Source organism: Callorhinus ursinus, unplaced genomic scaffold (assembly GCF_003265705.2).
Source record: "Callorhinus ursinus isolate GAN/ISIS: 27379988/994484 unplaced genomic scaffold, GSC_fseal_2.0 scaffold51, whole genome shotgun sequence".
Taxonomy (NCBI): domain Eukaryota; kingdom Metazoa; phylum Chordata; class Mammalia; order Carnivora; family Otariidae; genus Callorhinus; species Callorhinus ursinus.
The window spans coordinates 8,308,127-8,328,262 of NW_027397113.1; the positions used below are offsets into that span (position 1 = coordinate 8,308,127).

General features: G+C 49.8%; 1 protein-coding gene and 1 long non-coding RNA gene across 9 annotated transcripts in view; one reads left to right on the top strand and one right to left on the bottom strand.

Annotated features, from left to right (window-relative positions):
• INCENP (inner centromere protein) overlaps positions 1 to 9,014 on the bottom strand; it is a 26,938-nt gene extending 17,924 nt beyond the window's left edge. For 3 of the 8 annotated variants that reach the window (XM_073883605.1, XM_073883602.1, XM_073883601.1), the window contains exons 1-4: positions 5,880 to 5,969; positions 5,547 to 5,693; positions 5,039 to 5,152; positions 3,334 to 4,133 (exon numbers count right to left, since the gene is read on the bottom strand). In XM_073883605.1, the coding sequence (XP_073739706.1) occupies positions 3,334 to 4,133; positions 5,039 to 5,152; positions 5,547 to 5,693; positions 5,880 to 5,884 (1,066 nt within the window). In that variant the 5' untranslated portion in view covers positions 5,885 to 5,969. The other 5 variants (XM_073883603.1, XM_073883606.1, XM_073883609.1 and 2 more) reach the window with 5 other exon arrangements.
• Positions 8,130 to 15,632, top strand: LOC141370964 (uncharacterized). Its single transcript, XR_012375494.1, has 3 exons — positions 8,130 to 8,251; positions 8,870 to 9,121; positions 14,733 to 15,632. It is a non-coding gene; the product is annotated as an uncharacterized lncRNA (long non-coding RNA).
• The last annotated feature ends 4,504 nt before the right edge of the window (positions 15,633 to 20,136 follow it).

Genomic DNA, 20,136 nt, shown 5'->3' on the forward strand with positions numbered 1-20,136 from the left:
AAATAATATTCTTAATCTTTAATATCACAATAATTAATATGACTACAGAGAATAAAATATTAAATAAAATGAAACATTTTAAATCCCTCAGTTTTAGTTTCTAATACAGTAACTATCAATGGACAGAACCCTCATAAGCTGAAGCTCTTTGGGGTCCTCCATAATTTTTAAGACTGGAAGCAGGTGCTTAGACCGGAAGTTGAGAGCTGCTGGTCTAGGCAGAAGGAACAGCCCCTGCGAAGGCCATGAGGCAGGAAAGGGCAGGCTTTTCGGAGGTGAAGCTGAGAGGCAGCCGGAGTGAGGCCAGGCAGTGCCCACGGGCAAAGGGAAGGCGGGAAGAAGAACAAAGGGCTGGAGCAGCAAACTGTGAGGGACAGAGAGAAGAGCAGCAGGACACTGCTTCCGGGGGTGTAGCGGGGCCTGGGGCAGAGCCCGCTTGCTGTCATGGGTGGGGCCTGCTCCCAGCTGCCGGGGGCCAGTAGCCAGAATGGCTCCCCTTGTCTCGCATCCCAGCTCAGGCAGTGCTCACCGAGGGAGCAGAGGGATGAGGAGAGGCCACGTGACAGCACAACTCTTCCACCAGCACAAGGACTCCTCTGGAATGTTAAGGGCCATCTCCATGCCATTCAGGCCTCAGGCCTGGTGTGGTGGCAGGGAGATGGTGACAGTCCTGGCAGAGGGACGGATGGGCTGTTCCCCAATGCAGAGGTGGCTGGGGGACCCCAAGGAGGAGTCTGGCCCAAAGAGCAGGACCCTCCAAACACCCCAAACACCCCAAGGCAGCCTCCGCCTAACCACATCAGAGCCCACTTGCCCGCCAACTGCCGTACCATTTCTTTGCCCAATGGCTCCCTCTGGCCAACGTGCGCCAGGCCAGGAGCACAGGGGATGAATGCCCCCCGCCCGGCAGCCCCTTGCCTCAGTGCTCCACCTGACTTCCCGGGCCCCCCCCCCCCCCGCGAAGCACCAGGCCCCTTCACTGGCAGGCCTTCCCTGTCTCACTTCCCCACGACCCCACTGCAGGTGTGTCCTGCACCTCCAAAACTAACAAGTTGCACTCAAATCCTGACATCAAGGCTGCTTCTGGGGAAACCCAAACTAAGACACCCGCCCCCCCAACTCCAAGTTGCCTGGCCAGCCAAGCCCCAGAGCCTGGGTGTCAGAAAGGCCTCCAGGAAGCCCCTCTCCCTCACTGTTCCATACCCTTGCAGCCCAGTTCAGTTCAGGGTGAGCCTGGCCACACCCAGACTGAGCTTCAGGAACACAGGCCTGGGGTCTTATGGTTTAAGACTGACTGGGCTGGTTCCCTACCCTAGCATTAAGATGGGGTCCACATTCAAGGCAGGTGTTATCACCATTTAACGGATGGGAAAACTGAGGTCCTGAGAAGGGTGTGCCTAAGGTCACCGAGGCTCCGTGTTTCACTGTCTCCCTCCTTCCCTCTTCCTTCCACCTCAAGGTGGACGAGCCCTGCGCTCAGAGCGAGACACACTTGTCTGGAGTCTCTCCCCTACCCTCCCTCTGGAGCTCCAGGCTCACCTGCTCCATCAGACCCCTTCCAAGGATCAGAGTCAAGCCTGAGGTAACCACCGAGGCAAGTCGGACGCATCTCAGCCATTGTGAGAATCCAAAAATGGACAGTGTGCCGGACGCCCGGACTGCACGTCCTTAGGCCCCATGACCCGGAGCAAGTCCTGCCCAAGTCCTTCCCCAGGTGGGGAGGAGACCTGGCAAGGTGAGGTGCCTTTACCTGCCGGACCGAACCCCATTCCGGGGCTCTCCACAAGGCCTCCTCAGCAAGCAGCCCACCATCCCAGAAAGGCTGAAACATGGGGCTCAAGACCGTTTCCCAATTTTATAGATTTGGTGGCCACCATAAGCTTCAGGTTCCTCCTCCATAAAATAGGGGAATTCTAACAGGCTAACAGTGTTGGTGCAAGGGCCAAATGAGAACCTACTGTTTCATACATCTGGAAGCGCCAGGCAGACGCTGACCCCAATTTTAAGACACATTCACTTAAAACCTGGCCCTTCTTCTCCATCAGCCCACTGCCTCGCCATCCTCTGGCTGGACCCTGGCAGCAGCCTCTTTCCTGGTCTCCCTGCCTACTTCCTTTTGGCCATTTTTCACACAGTGCCAGAGACCTTTCAACAACCATCAAGGGACCACACCCTCCGCATCAGTGGGGTCAAGCCCAAGCCCCCTGTGTGGCATATGAGCCCAAGATACCCCATTACTTGCCATGTTATTCCTCTGGGTCTTCATTCAGGCTGTTCCCTCTGTTAGGGATACCTTTCCCTACATTTTTTCCCACGTGCCTAAAGCCCGGGCATCCTTCAAAACCCTCCCATCTCCGACCCCACCTCCTCCAGGCAGCCACCCCTGATTTTTACAGCTACCTATCCTCCTCTGTAGCTCATAACAGCTGCTCCCACCGAAACAAAGGTCCCCTGAGCTGGCACAAGATGATGATAAAAATGGCTAACGTGAGAGGCGCCTGAGTGGTGCAGTCGATTAAGGTTAAGCCAACTCTTGGTTTCGGCTCAGGTCATGATCTCAGGATTGTGGGATGTGCCCCACGTTGGGCTCCATACTCAGCACAGAATCCGCTGAAGACTCTCTCTCCTTCTCTCTCAGCCCCTCCCCCCTGCGCACACTCTCCCTCTCAAATAAATAAATAAATCGTAAAATAAAAACATGGCTAACGTTAACAGGTGAGGCCCACGAAGAAGTTTCTGTAACCTGCTCCAGGTCACAGGGCAGGTAAATGGCTGAGTTCTCTGTCCCTCCAGAATGAGCCTACTGCGGTGAGCATCCCCATCCCTTCCCCTCAGTATCTCCAGACCAGCAGTTGCGCTACCAGGAGGCGGCCTACAAACGTGGTCAATCTACGTGAGCCTCTGTGGGAAGAAAGTGGAACACACTGGCCCTGGGTAAAAGATCTGGGTTTGAGCCTCAGCAAGGCCATTACTCACAGGGACACTGTGGCCAACCTCCCTGGACCTCAGTTTCCTCATTTGTAAAATAAGAGGGTTGGACTAGATTTGCGCTCTCTAGTACGGTATACACACGTTTAAATCCAAATTAAGTAAAATGTGATAAAACTAAATATTCAGTTCCCCAACTAGCCACTTTCTGAGGGCTCAACAGCCACACGGGTCTAGCAGTGGCTACGGTAGGGCACAGCACAGACCGGGAACATTTACACTGCTGCGGAAAGTTCTAGGGACAGCTCCTTGCTCGATGGTTCCCCAGAGCTCCTCTGGCTGAGCCAGGCGCCAAGGACCCTCCACGGTGCCCCCACCTGCTGCTGAGCCCCACCCCCGACTCACAGATGATGCGGGCAGAGGCAGCTGGCTCTTCAGGGGCTTTCTTGCCAATCCTTCTGCTTGACCTGCGGACAGGTTTCTCCTGTTTGGCCACCAGGGAGTACTTCTGGGCCAGCGAGGGCTGGTGGCCAGGGGACGACGGCGCAATCAGGCTGCGCCGCACCGACTGCCGGTTCACGCGGGTACCCGTGGGCGTGGAGCAGTTATCCGGCAGGATGGGAGCCAGGACCCGCTCCTGCCACGGGGAGGTCGGAGAGCCCGACAGGTCCTGCGGGCCTGGGGAAGCCTGCGCGATCCTGAGCTTGGAGGCCGACCGGCTTGCTCCGACCCCTCGGCTCTTGGGGTCCTGGGGTGTGGCCATCAGGGAGCTCACGGTAACAGATTCCAGTCTCCCAGCCTCTGGCTTCTTGGGGGTTGATTCCTCCTCTGATATCGAGATGCTGTGGGAGGTGGGAGCTGTGGCTGGAGGGAACGGAGCCGGAGAGGGAGCCTGGGCGGACTCGAGCCGGCCGAGGTGCTGCTCGGCACTCTGGCGCTCGCTGACGCTGATCTCCACCACGGGCACCAGCTGGCCCTCGGCCAGACTGTTTTCAGGCTTTGTGGTCACTGCTGTGGGAGACTCAGGGCTGGACGAAGGGGCAGCGAACGCCACGGTGGCTGCTGCGGCTGCGGCCGCGGCGCGCGTCACCCGCCGCAGGACAGAGCCGTTCTCCCCCACCACCGTGGCCAGCTTCTCCACCTTGTCCTTGCTGCGCAGGTGCCGGGAGCTCAGCTGGCTGCTCCGCGTTTTTCTGCGGGACAACCTGAAGGCAGTGGAGCAGAAGCTGAGACAACCCAACAAGGCAAGGGGCACCCCAAAATCGAGCAGGGCACCAATCTTCCCAGGAGCCACTAGCTTGCATGGAGGATGAATCAGAGGCCTTGGAGGTGGAAGACCAAGGCTCTAGTCCAGGCTTGGCCAACCCCCAGCCGGGACCCCTGGCTGCTCCTCTCTGAGCCTCAGGCTCCTCACCTATAAACTGGGATAACGCCAGACCTCACAGAACTGTTGGGAAGATTAAATTCATACAAGCCTCCCGCTGACTGAGATCACACTGTACCAAGCATCTTGCTGGAGGCTCTATGCACGCTGTCGCTTAATCCAGAAGATGGCCCTGAGAGGCAGGGACCATCCTCCTCACCTTAGAGCAAACTGAGGCTCAAAGGTGGAAAATTAACCCACGGACACCCAGCCGAGAAGGGGCAGAGCTAGGGTGTGAGCTAGGGACTACCTGACCCCAAGACCCAGCCTCTTTACCCCAGTACTCTGCAACCCACGGTCATTTTCATGAGCATTATCAAATGCAGCAACAGGGGGAGCCCTGGTCCATACCTCTGCTTCCTTTCACCCAAGCAGTAGGTTGGATTCTCTTCTCCCACATCTGGAAATCCTTCCCATTCTCCAAGGCCCAGAACACACACACGCACACGTGCGCGCACACACACACACACACACACACGCATGTGCACGACACATGCACACTCTGCACTCCATGGTCTTGGGGTCTTGGGTCATACTTTATTTCCCTAGGACATCTTACCCCTCAGCACGGCCCACATGATATCCACCACTACTCCTGCTAAGCCTCTGCTCCCCATGAACACCTGCGAATCAACGTCTCCTGGCGGGCACCAAGCCTCCACAGAGCCCATCTGCCCCTCCTCCCACCTTTTCCGGATGGGGTCTCTGTTTTCATCCTGAACATAAGAAACCCGTCTCTTCTTCCGTCGGTTCTTCTGAGAAGGTGTTTTGGGCATCAGCTCAGGCTCCTTGCTGAATTCTCTGTTTGGTACAAGGAGAGTGATGTTCGAAGCTGCCCCCTGAACCGCCAGCCCACTCCCCCGACCCAGCTGGCCCCACCCCTTTCCTGGCAGTGACAGGGCAAGCTGGGGTGACCTGCACCAAGCTCTTGTAGGCCATGTGCAAGGCCCCTGCCAGGCATTCAAGGCTTCCTCCCAGAGACACAGAGCAGAGCAAGGCTACCAGGCAAGCCTCTGCAGCCCCATCCTGAGGGTCAGCTCAGCACCACCTCCCCTTCTTCCCATTATCCTAGGGCAGCCCCCAGCACAGCGGGCACTCTGGAGGAACCCCCCGGCAGCCTGTCTTGTGGGTCAGGTAGGGATGTAGGCTGCTATGCCCCCAAGGCACCTCCTGCCAACATGCTCCCCGCCTTTACCTGGTGAACATGCGCTCGGCCTCCTCCTCGATCTCTTCGAGCCACACCAAGTCTTTATTGTCCACATTGCAGATAAACTCCATGAGCTTCTGGTCACACAGCTCCAGCAGGTGAATGGGCCCTGGGGCTGTCGACCCCATGGTGGCTCTGTCTGGTGAAAGCAGACGAGAGGCAGAAGGGTTCAGGGTTAGGGGCTGGGACCTTCTCCAGGGGAAGAGCCTGCTAGGGCACAGTGCCCATCCCCAGCCACAACCACCCAGTACCTGAATCAGAGCCCCTTCCTGCTCACAGCCACCCCCACAGGTGCAAAATCCCAAATGCCAATCCACTAACCTCATTTTTAGAAAAAGAAGGGCCCACCCTTCTTGCTCTTCAAATGCCTTCCCAATCGACCCCCCTACCCACAGCCCACTGTCCCCTTAAGTCCACACTTCCCAGCCAATTCCGGTAGCAACAGTCCTTACGAATGGCCTTTTCTGGGGCTTAAAATGACAAGACATGGCCAACTGCTTTCCTGGATCAGCACAGGACCCCTCTCTACCTGCCCAATCACAGGCCTGTGGGCTCTCCTCTTACTACCTGTGGGTAAGCAAGGGCTAGACACACCCACCCTGCGCTATACACAAGTTGACCCCTGGCATCAGGCCAAAGAACATCAGCTCCAACTGTTTCTTCAAAAGGCCAGTGAACAGAGAGTTCTGCATTCCAAAGGAGTTGGTAAGAAAGTAGGGGTTCAGAGACATGCTCCTCTCCGAAGAGCCCCCTGCCACCTTCTCCCTTAAACTGAAATGCCCTAGAAGTGGAGGAGAGAGCATGAGAGGAGTGGATAAGCAGTGTCTTATTTTTAAGAAAATACAAAAAATACAAAACCAATGTCTCTTAATTTCTAAAATAACCCAGCAACTCACGTATCCTCCTTAAGGCTCAGTTATAAAATCACCATCAAAGCCCCAGGCCAGGAAGTGTTCATTAGGGTCACAGCAGGAACTCAGTAAATACCCCTACAGGGGAATGAATGAGTGATGGACATCAGCCATCACAACAGACGCATGTCTCATGCCATCGCAGTGACCCACCACCCTGATCTACACCCCTAAAATCAAGAACCATGCAGAGCTCAGCCTCCCACCAAAGATGGAAGCTCCTGGTTGGGGGCGCCTGGGTGGCACAGTCAGTTAAGCTGCCAGCTCTTGGTTTCGGCTTGGGTCATGAGCTGAGGGTCACAGAATCGAGCCCCACGTCAGGCTCTGCGCTCAGCGGGGAATCTGCTTGAGTTTCTCTCTCCCTCTGCCCCTCCCTCCCCCACCCCCCCCCCCCCCCCCATGCACGCTCTCGCTCTCTCTAAAGTAAATAAATCTAAAAAAAAAGATGGAAGCTCCTGGAAGGAGGGGCTAAGTCACTGATCCCTCGACACCTTATAGAGCTTAACACCAGGTCCTGTTGCACCTTCACAAGACTTCCTGAGGCCTAATTTCCAGGGCACACCAGCCTTGTTCCTCAAGCAAGATCTGCCCTCTATCTGGAAACTTCCTATTTGTACCTGGATCTCAGCAACTCAGGAAGGACCTGACCACCATCACGATCCCATCCATCGATTTCAATTCTCTGCATGGCACTTGGATAACTGTATATCTGTTTACTTACTGCCTGTCATTGCCCACTAAACATTTGCTCCCTCGGGGCAAGCCCTTGTCTGTCTTGCTTGCAGAGGAAAAAGCCCAGAGCCTGGCATAAAGGGAATACTTATTGACTGAATTAATTCATCTGTCAGTTCTACACCTAGAAATAAACATCCTACGGGTACTTCTCCCCCCCAGACACACACACAGGGACACCATTCTACACAGGTTAGGGCACGCCATACACACATGCCATACACACATCCCTCCTAGATGCCAGAAGCAGCACTAATCCGGGTAGGGCCAGTTGGGCAGGACGGCAGAAGCTTTGCGCAGAGACAGCTCTGAAGTCAGCCAATCACAGGCATGGCCTCTGCTGTCATCCCTCCCCGCAGACCCTCTGTCCCAGAGCTCAGCCCTGGCAAAGTGTGGGACCCCAGTTCCAGGCCAGGAAAGAGAAAATTGTTTAAGGAAGCCAAAACCAAAACAAAAAAGCTCTTCACTGAAGAGCTATAGCAAGCAACAGTTTACTATCTTTTTTTTTTCATTTTTAAATATTTGTTCAAAATACAGTTGGTGAGAGCTTCTTTCACAAAGTGCAAAAAAAAGTGTTTATTTACGCTTCTTCCTTGGAAAAGTTGTTGTTGTTGTTTTAGAGACCTCAGCTTGGCTATTTAAGGGTCACTGTAAGTTAGAACAGAGGTGACTCTGAGAGAGAAAGGATCAGTGTACCACAGAGGCTCCGGGAAAGAACAGCAAAAAAAAATCTCTTTTGCGGGTCTAAGAACCTGTGTGCACAAACCCAGGGCACCCAACATCCCACCAAGGGAGAAGAGAGCTCACCTTCCTCTCCCGGTACCTCCCTCACACCACCCACCAGACCAGAGGCCCCACCGGCCTCCTTTGCGATGCCTGTTTTTTGAGGTATAGGAAGTGGGGCACTTAACCGTCTACCACACCTCAGTGAAGGACGGTCGCGATCATAAATAGCTGCTCTCGCTGACGGAGGCCTGCCTCGCTGCTCAGGTGGAGCATCGTTCCATTTAACACGCACCAGGATCTCAAGGATACCCGTGTGCAAATGAGGTTAACTGAGGCAAAGAGAAGTTAAGTCAAAGTCACCCAGCAAGTCAGGGGTGGGGCCTGGATTTAAACTGTGCTCGGAACCACAAGCTATGCCGCCGGCTCGATTTCAGTCTCTGAAAGGTGGGCGCCAAGTTTTGGCCCTGGGCACCCGCAGGCAAGGCCACGGCGGCGGGATGGAATTGAACCGCTGACTGAGAAAGTCCTTGGGGAGGGACAAAATGAGGGGCAGCACTGGCCTCCGGAAATGGTCAATTTAAAACGTTGCTAGCTGGGGGGGGTAGGTGTTGAGCAAGGGCTAACTGTACAGAAATGCCATCCGGCATAATCCCGGGTTGGTGTGCGCTTCATGCGCGTCTAGGTCAACAAAGGGCCTCCTAGCACAAAACAGGGTGCAAGGCACCCGACCGGGGGCGGGGGGGGGGAGGATTATTATTCTTCCGGAATCTGCTGACCTAGGTGGAGGGTAAGGAGTCATCTCAGGCCCCAGGACCGAGGCAGGTCACCTCGCCACTTGGAAGAGGTGGCCCGTCCATTTCCAGGCCCCGGGGCGAAGCGGGGTGGTGTCACGCCCCGGGTCTGGAGTTGGCGGGAGGGTAATGAATCGCCAACCACCCCCAGCCCCGCCGGCCGCCCCGCGCACTCACTCGACTGCACCACGTCTCCTAAATGCTGCTCCGATCCAAGTCCAGCGGCCTCCCTAGCAGAAACCCCCGGCCGGCCCAAACCCTCGGCTCCGGGTCTCCAGGGATCAAGGGTTCGGAGAAGCAATGGGGCGGTGCAGCGCGGCGAAACCTCCGAAATTTCAAAACTGAAGATTCGACCAATCCCCGGCGAGTTTGTCTGGACGCTCCAAGACTCTAGACCAATCAGGTAAGAGAAAGCGCCAGCCCGGCCACCTATTAGCTACGTGGGTTGGCAATCTGCGGGACTAAGAGGAGGGGAAACTTTAACCTGCTCAGCTTCCGGGAGCGGCGGCAGGCCGCGGAGGGAGGAAGTCGCGCTGGGGGAGGGATGCGCGCGCAGGGCCTCTTACGCCGGAACTGCAAGCCCCAGCATGCACTGCGAGGCCCCGCAGGGCGGGGAGGTGTGCGGGGGTCCTCTGCGGGGCCAAACCTCAGAACCGTGCTTATCTCGGGAGCTTTACACTTTGCAGTTTCTTAGTCTAGCTGTCTTCTCGATACTGGATGACATCCATCTGCCCTCTCCCATTTTTTGAGAATTAAAAAGAAAATTCTTTGCAAATCGCGCCAGACTTTGTGTTTCTCCAGAGCCCTCTGTCATCTCTTGGGGGGCAGCAGCCTGGGTCCTACCTATCCTGGACCCCGAGTGTTTCTTTGGAACAGTGTTCTCAACCCCGGATACTTTTGCCCCACCACCCCCCATTTGGCAATATACAATTATGCTTTCTGGCGGGGGGTGGCGGCGAGGGTCGTGGTGCCATGGCATGTGCCGGGTAGAGGCTAGCCATGCTGTTAAATAGCCTGTAATGCATAGGACAGATCCCCCACCCATTCCCCACAAAAAAACTATCCAACCCCAAATAGCAATACCACCACCGTTGAGAAAGTGCTTTAGTTAGTCACTTTACTCTGTGAGTCAGGCTTGCCGTTACCTGTAAAAGAAAGCAATTAAATCTGGAAGAGGTATTCATAGACCAATGTTCATTGCTGCAGCATTATTCATAATAGCCAAGAGGTGGAGGCAATCTAAATGTTTATTAATTGCTGACTGGATAAAGAAAATGTGGTATAGGCATACACAGGAATATTATTCAGCCTTGAAGAAAAAAAATGCTGTCCTCTGCTACAACATGGGTGAATCTTAAGGACATTGTGCCAAGTGAAATGAGCCAGTCACAAAAAGACCAATACTTCATGATTTTGCTTATAAGAGGTATCTAAAGCAGTCAAACTCTTAGAAAGTCGAGTGGTGGTTGCCAGGGGCTGGCGGAGAGGAGGGAAAAGGGGAATAATCCAATATAGTTTCTGTTTTGCAAGATGGAAAAGTTTTAGGAATCTGTTGCACAACCATGGGCTTATAGTTAACAATGTGCTTTATAATTACTATACTGTAATGTCCATTTAAAAATGGTTAAGATGGGGACGCCTGGGTGGCTCAGTCGGTCGGGCGTCTGCCTTCGGCTCAGATCATGATGCCGGGGTCCTGGGATCGAGTCCCGCATCAGGCTCCTTGCTCAATGGGGAGCCTGTTTCTCCTTCTGCTTGTGCGCGCTCTCTCTCTCTCTCTCTCTCTGACAAATGAATAAATAAAAAATCTTAAAAAAATAAAAAAATAAAAATGGTTAAGATGGTAAATTTTACATGTTTTGGTCAAGATTGAAAAAAAAAAGATGGTTAAGCTGGATCATCTCTCCAGTTCCTATGTTTCTGTGGCATTGCTTTCTTCTGAACCTCCTCCTATGTTGTCTAGTTCCACTGCCTCCTTCAGAGATGTCCTGCAGTGCCCCAGTTTCAACCCCCAAACCATGTTAAAGATTTTATTTATTTATTTATTTATTTGAGAGAGAGAGCGCACAGGAGAGGGGGAGGGTCAGAGGGAGAAGCAGACTCCCTGCTGAGCAGGGAGCCCGATGCGGGACTCGATCCTGAGACTCCAGGATCATGACCTGAGCCGAAAGCTGTCGCTCAACCAACTGAGCCACCCAGGCGCCCCCCCAAACCATGTTAAAGCAAACTGAGAGACGGGAACATGAAGGAGAGTGTGTGAACGGAGGAAAAAGTCTTGTTCTACTCCACCCAGCCCTAGGGGCCTGTGTCTACCCTGCAACAATGTGGAACACAGGGGTGACCAAACAGGATAGTAACAGCAGAACCTTACCTCCAAGCTATCGTTTCCTGAACGCCCAATCTGTGACCATATTTGTTCTGGGCACTCTTCCATGCATTATCTCCCCACAACAGGCTAGAGAGTTTTATCTCCATTTTAACTGATGAAAAAAGAGGGTAAGTAACCTGTTGAGATACCATAGCTAAAGAACTGGAATCAAACCTCGTGTCTCTGGAAGAGCTTGCCTCCTCTTTAGGAAGAATTATTTAAGGGCAGATGTGAGAAAAGAGATTTATTTAAATGCCTTCAAATCACAAAAAGACTACCCTGCAAACATAAAAAAAAAAAGGGAAAAAAAGAAAAAAACCTTCTCCCACAAAATCGGCTGCCCCTCTTAATTCAATTTAATAACTTTTGTGCGTCCACGGTGTTCCAGACACTGCTGACGACACAGCAGTGAGCCTAGCAGATGTGGCCCTGGTCTCATGGAGTTTACAACTGCCGTAAGCAGAGTGGACTATATATATCGTTAGAAAGTTGGGAATTAGAGTTGGATTTCTGACAGTGAAATAGAGTAGAAGCCACAGCTAGAGATTAGCATAAAGAAGCCTAGAATGGAATGTTCTGGAAAGCAATGAGGAAGCCTCCTCCCAGATGAGCACTGCAGCCCTCCCCGACCAGATCCTTTGGAGACAAAGGCAGTAGTGCCTGAAATGTGGATTCCCTGTGAGATTAGGAAACCCTCTTAACATCTGCCCCACAGGGGAAACTGGTAGCTCCAGGTCTCTAGAGCAGAGACAGAAAGTCCAGAGGTCTGCAACAATCGTCTTCAAATAGTTTTCTTCTAGCATCCACGAAGACAATTTTAAAACCACATACACATTTTTTTTTCTAAAGATTTAATTTATTTGACAGAGAGACACAGCAAGAGAGGGAATGCAAGCAGGGGGAGTGGGAGAGCGAGAAGCAGACTTCCCACCGAGCCGGAAGCCCGACTCGGGGCTCGATCCCAGGACCCTGGGATCATGACCCGAGCTGAAGGCAGACGCTTAACAACTGAGCCACCCAGGTGCTCCCACATACACATTTTTTAAATTGACCTAATGACAGTAAAATGCCATAGCAATTTAATATCTGCCATGACCAATTTTTCTGTGTATCTTTTTTCTCTATCGAGGTATAATTGAGAAATTAAAATTATACATATTTGAGGTGTACCGCATGACATCTGATGTATTTACACATTGTGAAATAATCACTACAACCAAGCTAATTAACATGTGCTTCACCTCACATAATTACTTTGTCTTTTGTTCTTTCTTTTTCTTTTTTCTTTTTTTGATGGTGAGGACACTTAAGATCCATCCTCTTAGCAAATTTCAAGTACACGATAACAGTATATTCACATAGCTGTACATTAGATCTCCAGAACTTAATCATCTTGCATAACTGCAACTTTGTGCTCCTTGAACAACACCTCATCCTTTCTCCCTCCACAACCCCTAGAAACCACCATCCTACTCTCTACTTCTATGAGTTTGCCTATTTTATATTCCACATATAAGTGAGATCATGCAGAATTTGTCCTTCTGTGTCTTTCTTATTTCATTTAGTGTAGTGTCCTCCAGGTTCATCCATGTTTTTCGAAATGCCTGGACTTCCTTCTTTTATAAGGCTAATTAATATTCCATTCTCTATATATACCACATTTTCTTTTCTTTTTTTTAAAGTATTTATTTATTTGAGAGAGGGAACAGGTGAAAGGAGGAGCAGAGGGAAAGGGTCAAGCAGACGCCCAGCTGAGAATGGAGCCCTATTCGGGGCTCAACCTCATGACCTTGACACCATGACCGGAGCCCAAATCAAGAGTCGGACGTTTAAAAGACTTAGCCACTCATGTGCCCCACCACATTTTCTTAAAAAAAAAAAAAAATTCTTTATATGTTTTTATTTATTTTTTTAAGTAGTCTCTACACCCAACGTGAGGCTTGACCTCACGACCCCAAGATCAAGAGTTGCATGCTCAGGACGCCTGGGTGGCTCAGCCAGTTAAGCGTCTGTCTTCGGCTCAGGTCATGATCCCAGGGTCCTGGGAACGAGCCCCGCATCGGGCTCCCTGCTCAGCGGGGAGACTGCTTCTCCCTCTCCTGCTCCCCCTGCTTGTGTTCCCTCTCTCGCTGTCTCTCTCTCTGTCAAATGAATAAAATCTTTCAAAAAAAAAAAAAAAGAGTTGCATGCTCTACCAACTGAGCCTGCCAGGCACCCCTATGTATACCACATTTTCTTTATCCATTCAATCATCAACATTCAGGTTGTTTCCATATCTTTGCTAAAATTAACCCATAAAGGTGTTCCTTTATGAGTTAATTTTTAAGATAGGGGCCCAGTTTCGGGGCTCAGTGAGTTAAGCATCTGACTCTTGATTTCAGCTCAGGTCATGATCTCGGGGGCCCTGGGATTGAGCTCCGATGGGGAGCCTGCTTCTCCCTCTCCCTCTGCTCCTCCCCCACACTCAGGCTCACATGCTCTCTCTCTCTCTCTCTCAAATAAATAAAATCTTTTTTAAAAAAGATAGGGGCCCAGTTTCATTCTTTTGCATGTGAATATCCAGTTTCCCCAACACCTTTTATTGAGGAAACTATCCTGTTCCCATTGTGCATTCCTGGCACCTTCATCGAACATTAGTTGACCATATTTGTGTGGGCTTATTTCTGGGCTCTCTATTCTGTTCCATTGGTCTGTGTGTCTGTTTTCACACCAGTACCATACTTTCTGATTACTGTGATATATTTTGGAATCAGGAAGTGCAATGCCTCCAACTTTCTTTTGCTCAAGATTGATTTGGGCTATTTGGTCTTTTGTGGTTCCATATGAATTTTAGAATTATTTTTCCTATTTCTGTCAAGAATGCCATTGAAGGGGCGCCTGAGTGGCTCAGTCGTTAAGCGTCTGCCTTCGGCTCGGGTCATGATCCCCAGGGTCCTGGGATCGAGCCCCGCATCGGGCTCCCTGCTCAGCAGGAGGCCTGCTTCTCCCTCTCCCACTCCCCCTGTTGTGTTCCCTCTCTCGCTGTGTCTCTCTCTGTTAAATAAATAAATAAAATCTTAAAAAAAAAAAAGAATGCCATTGAAATTTGGTAGAAATTGCATTGAACCTGTAGATTACTTTGCATAGGACGGACATTTTAACAATATTAAATTTCCCAGTCCATGAGTATATGTTCTTCCATTTGTTGCCTTTTATTTCCTGTCATCAATGTTTTATAATTTTCAGTGTATTTCCATTTGTTGCCTTTTATTTCCTGTCATCAATGTTTTATAATTTTCAGTGTACCCATCTTTTACCTCTTTGGTTAAGTTTACTCCTAAGCATTTAATTCTCTCTGTTGCTATTGTGAATTGTATTGCTTTCTCTTTTTTTTTTTAGATTTATTTATTTATTTGAGATAGAGAGAGAGCAAGCGGACTCCTCACTGAGCCCAGAGCCTGACCCCGGGCTCAATCTCCGGACCCTGAAGTCATGACAGGAGTGGAAACCAAGGGTTGGACATGACTGCGCCATCCAGGCGCCCCTATATTGCTTTCTTAATTTCCTTTTCAGATGGTTCATTGTTTGCGCATGGAAATGTGACTGAATTTTGTGTGCTGACTTTGTATCCTGCAACTTTACTGAATTTGTCTCTTACTTTTTACAGGTTGTTGCTGCTGTTGCGTTCTTTGTGAGGAATTCAGACATCTCCATTTCTTTAGGGTTGGTTATCGGAAATGTATTGTGTTCCTTTGGTGGTGTACTATTTTCTTAATTCTTCATGTTCCCCACAGCCTTGTGTTACTCTCCTCTCACTTAAAGGAGCTGTCACCTCTTCCAGACTTTTTGCACTGGCCATTGTGGGGAAAGCCCTTCACCTGAAGATGGGCGTGAGCGCGCCAGCTAGATGGGGGTGGTAGCTCCAGCCCTGAGGGAAGCAGTGGCATGGGTTCTGGGAGGCTCCATCAGCTGAGGTCGGTCTCAGCAAAGACTGTGGGGCTCCTTGGTGGTCAAGGCTGAGGGTGTCCACAGGGGTAGTAAGGGCTGTTAGGGTCCTTTTGCTCTCCTTTCCCCCCAGAGGGTAGGTTGTGGCTTTGGGGATTTCTCTTGGCCCTGAGCTGTGCCACCCTGGGGGAGGGGGTGACACAGATAAAAGGCCTCCTACACCTTTCTGTGAGGCTGTTCCCAATTTTTATTCTCCGCTGGGTTGCTGCAGCTTCTTCGTCATACTCTTGAGCTCCCCCAGAGCTACTTTTCTCAGTGGGTAGTTGTTAAAACATTGTTTTTGTAGGAGGACAAGGGATGGGCTCTCCTAGTCCTCCATCTTGCTGACATCCCACTTCCATCAATATCCATGGGGTCCATTTAAAAACTACACGAACGAGTTCTTCTTTAACAACAAAAATAAACTTACATTATTTTTTTCTTCTTCAATTCATATTTACATTGTACTTCGTCACATGATTTATCTTAATGTAATATGCTTAAAATTGTGATTATTTTATCATAATTCTCTGAGACAAAAAAAAAATATATATATACACACTGAACTTTTTTTCTTGTGACCATAAAGCTCTATGTGTTGAAAATTTTCCTTTGGACTGAGTCATCATTCCAAATTTTATTCGCACATTAATTAATCAAAATAATATAATTACACATTTTGATAAATAATATTTTTAGGGCGCCTGGGTGGCTCAGTTGGTTAAGCGACAGCCTTCAGCTCGGGTCATGATCCTGGAGTCCTGGGATCGAGTCCCGCATCCGGCTCCCTGCTCGGCGGGGAGTCTGCTTCTCCCTCTGACCCTCTTCCCTCTCGTGCTCTCTGTCTCTCATTCTCTCTCAAATAAATAAATAAAATCTTAAAAAAAATAATATTTTTAAATGTCAAAAACACAAAATACATCTTAAAACTTAAAAAATGAATCTCAATTATCTGGATATTAAAATGAATCTCAATTATCTGGATATTAAAATATATATGTATCTATACTTGGATTAATGGTATATTAATGTATCCATTAACATCATTATTTATTACTGTAACGAAACAGGCTTCATATACAATTTATTCCTATTTTTCCCCTTTTTGTTTTTCACGCATTCAAACTCTTGACAACTTATTCATATCAGTAAATAAAAGGACATGGAGATCTGGCTATAGCATATGACATATAACATGTAGCATATCACTCAGTCCTTTGAATTCCTTTTGAGATACAAGCCAAAAATTCCATGGAGATATATAAACCCAAATTATGTGTAATAACTGATCAGTTGATAAGGCCATCCGCTTTATGAGTATTTGTGAGGAATTCTAAGGGGAGAAGTGGTGCAGAGCTGGCCTCACTGAGGTGGAGTTGCCGATGGGAAACCATTGGCAGCCATTACCCAGAGCCTGGCAGTGTGATCTACAGCTGCATGCTCAAGAACTTTCTGGAGAATCCAAGAACAACTGGAACTGTTTTCTTTGGTACCTCCAGTTAGCCTATCCAGGTCCTGACCTCTCTGCGGGCTGCCAGCTAATTGAAAACTTTGCAAATAAGACTCCCTGTTTCCAGACTGTCCGAAGTGTTTTACTTTTCTTTTACTGCTCTTAGCCCAGTCACTCTCAAATTACCTTTTGATGCACAAAGACCACTCTCAAGGGCGCCAGGAGATTCTTAAAAGGTATTGTACAGGACAACAATCTTATCATTCATCCAACTGGTATACCTGCACTGAGCACCCTTCTGTCCCAAAGATTCCAATCACCTTAGCTGCCCGTGAGTCAAACGTCTGCAACCTCAGCCCAGCGGGGCTTCAGCTCGTTGCACCACCTCGGACAGAGAGACCAAGTGGTCCAGGGGATCAACCCCAGGTGTTTCCTTACCTCAGCGATTACATTCTGGCTCTTCCTGCTGTCCAAAGCCTTGAAAGTAGGGCCTGATATTTGGAGGTCCATTGCTAAGATTGTTTAAGACAGGAGGGCTAAGTTTGTCCTGTTCCTTTATCACAGCTGGTAGAGGAGGTCCTCCATGCTGTGTGTTTAATTTGGGGAGCCTCCGTGTTGAGGTCTCAAAAATCTCACTCTTTTTTTTTAAGATTTTATTTATTTATTTGAGAGAGAGAGAGAGAGAGCACATGAGAGGGGGTAGAGTCAGAGGGAGAAGCAGACTCCCCGCCGAGCAGGGAGCCCAATGCGGGACTCGATCCTGGGACTCCAGGATCATGACCTGAGCCGAAGGCAGTCGCTTAACCAACTGAGCCACCCAGGCGCCCTCACTCTTTTTTGTTGCCGCCCTATGATAATGGCTGAAGGAAAGTTAATAAAAGAGTGCCTGTCTATTCACTTGCAGTGAAAAATAAGCCTCCCCAGACTAAAATCCTTGTGTTATCTGTGCAGTCTCCCTGATAACCAAGGCACAGAGTAAAATAATCGAGGATTTAGCAATGAGGAACCACTGTCTTGAGCAGCCAAAAGTAGCCTGTATGTAATCATATGTGTTCTTTCCCTGGAGCACAATGGAAGCCATGGGTAATCTGAAGGTTGTCCTGCTAATGGAATCGGCATGGGAGATGAATGAATCACAGCCTAATGGCATCGAGCTCCCAGCTTATTACAGGGAGAGTCTTGCTGATGGGATTGGAAATGCATGAGGTCATGGGGCACCTGGCTAGCTCAGTCGGTGGAGTGTGCGACTCTTGATCTCGGGGTTGTAAGTTTGAGCCCCACGTTGGGTGTAGAGATTACTTAAAATCTTTAAAAACAAAAACAAACCAAAAAAAAGAAATGCATGAGGTCCGCCATACTCCCTGTACCCAACCTCCACATAAGAGAAAGTCTTTCCTGTGGAACAGGAAACATTTGACATTTGGTGACGGTCACTCTGTCTCTCCTGGGAGCGCCCTGGGAGAGGAAATGACAGCATTTCCTGCTCAGATTTTCCTTCTGCTTTGCTTGAGTGACTTTGCATATCTCTGCTCCAAAAAGTATCTTCGAGTTGGGTTCACAATCCTATTTCCTTCATTTCACGATCCGTAAGGAGCACCTCACCGTAGCTCCAACTATTGAAGGTCTCGCGTGTATTAATTCTTCGCTCCATTCCAAGTCTTCATCTCTTTTACAGATTATCTTGTCTGGCTCCAGGCGTTCTACCTCCTTTCTGTCGCTGGCTGAAGGAGATATTGTATAAGGAATTCCTACTCACCATGACTAGTTGGACCACATTCCTTCCATCTAATGATTCTGAAACGCTAAGGTCTGAAATGCTAAGAACATAGGTCCTGTTCACACTTGGAAATGTCACAGTTCGTTGGCTACTTGGGAGAAAAGGCAAGTTAATTTGGTTCTGCAGAATCAAAGTGTATTTGACAACTGGAAGGGGTTCGGCAGAGAACGCTCTACGAACCCCGTGAGAGTTTTCTGGGGCTGCCATAACAAAGTCCCACAAACTGAGTGGCTTCCGTGACTGAAATGTATTGTCTCACCTTTCTGGGGGCCAGAGTGCAAGATCAAGGGGTTGGCAGGGCCAGTCCCTCCTGAGAGGGCTGTGAAGGAGAATCTGAGCCCCTCTCCTAGCTTCTGGTGGTTGGCGGGGAGGGCGGTCTTTGGCATACCCCAATCTCTGCCTTCCTGTTCCATGGCGTTCTCCCGTGTGCTTGCCTTCTTAGATCACACGACTGTGTCTGAGACATCCTCCCACAAGGCAGGGGGGCAGTTCCGAGGGAGGGGGGGAAGATGACATGGGGTGCTGCTATCTTTCTTTGGCTGCCAGTAGTAATGGCAGTTGCCAGCACGCAAGAGGTCTACAGAGGTAGGTGGAGTCCCGGCAGTGGAATGAAGCTGCAGAGTGATGCAATGGGACAAAAGCCTTGGGACCCGCTGGTGTGACTTCAAGCATCAACATCCCCATCTGCAAAGTGAAGGAAGTGAAACAGGCGTCTTCTTCAGGTCCCTGCAGCTTGTAAGGCGCCCCGGTACAGCTCCGGGGGAATCAAGTTAGAATCTCTGAATGTAGAGATGAACTCCGTGCTGCATGTCCACTAGGAGGCAGTAGCTGTCTGCGTTTGGATCCAGGGCCCTTTTGAACAGCCGCCTCGCCTTAGCTTATGTCCGGTCATGAAAAAAGAAAAAAGAGGGGGTAGGAAAAGGAATCTCTTCTTAGTTTTCAGTCTCAATACCAAACTACTCTAGAATAACAACTTATAAGTCACGACCATGCCAGGCAATAAGAAAAACTGCGTGTTTTCTTGCTTTCTGCATCAGACTGAATTTCCCCATAACTGACCTCTCACCTGGCACCTACGTGGCTCAGTCGGTTAAGCATCTGACTCTTGATTTCTGCTCGGGTCATGATCCCAGGGTCCTGGTATCGAGCCCTGCATCGGGCTCCCTGCTCAGTGGGGAGTTTACTTCTCCCTCTCCTTATGCCGCCTCCTCTGCTTGTGCTCTCTCTCTCTCAAATAAATAAACAAAATCTTTAAAAAGAAGGAGGAGAAGAAGAAGAAAAAGAAGGAGGAGGAGGAAGAACGGACCCCTCACCATAAGGAGCCATTTCTTTCTCCTAAGGTGTTGGACTTAGAGATCACAGACTTGTTAAATTTCAGGCCTGAAAGGGAAGGGCTCTTTGCGGTTGAGGAAACAGACCAGAGGAGTGGCTAGTTCAGGGTCACATAGTGGCAGGGCCAGAACTAGAAACCATCAAAGTCAACTTTCTCTGCTGTATAAGGAGAGGTGATCTCTGAAGTCCCTCTAGGCCTAGCAGTGGACCATCTGACCCGTGATCTCTGCTCCCCAAGGACATTCTAACTAAGCATTAAATTTTGCTTGGTAGGTTGACTCTTTTTTTTTAAGATTTTATTTATTTATTTGACGGCGAGAGAGGGAACACAAGCAGGGGGAGCGGGAGAGGGAGGGGCAGGCTTCCCGCAGAGCAGGGAGCCCGATGTGGGGCTCGATCCCAGGACCCTTGGATCATGACCTGAGCCGAAGGCAGACGTTTAACGACTGAGCCACCCAGGCACCCCGACTTTTTTTTTTTAAATAGATTTTATTCTTTTAGGGAATTTTTAGGTACGCAGCAAAATTG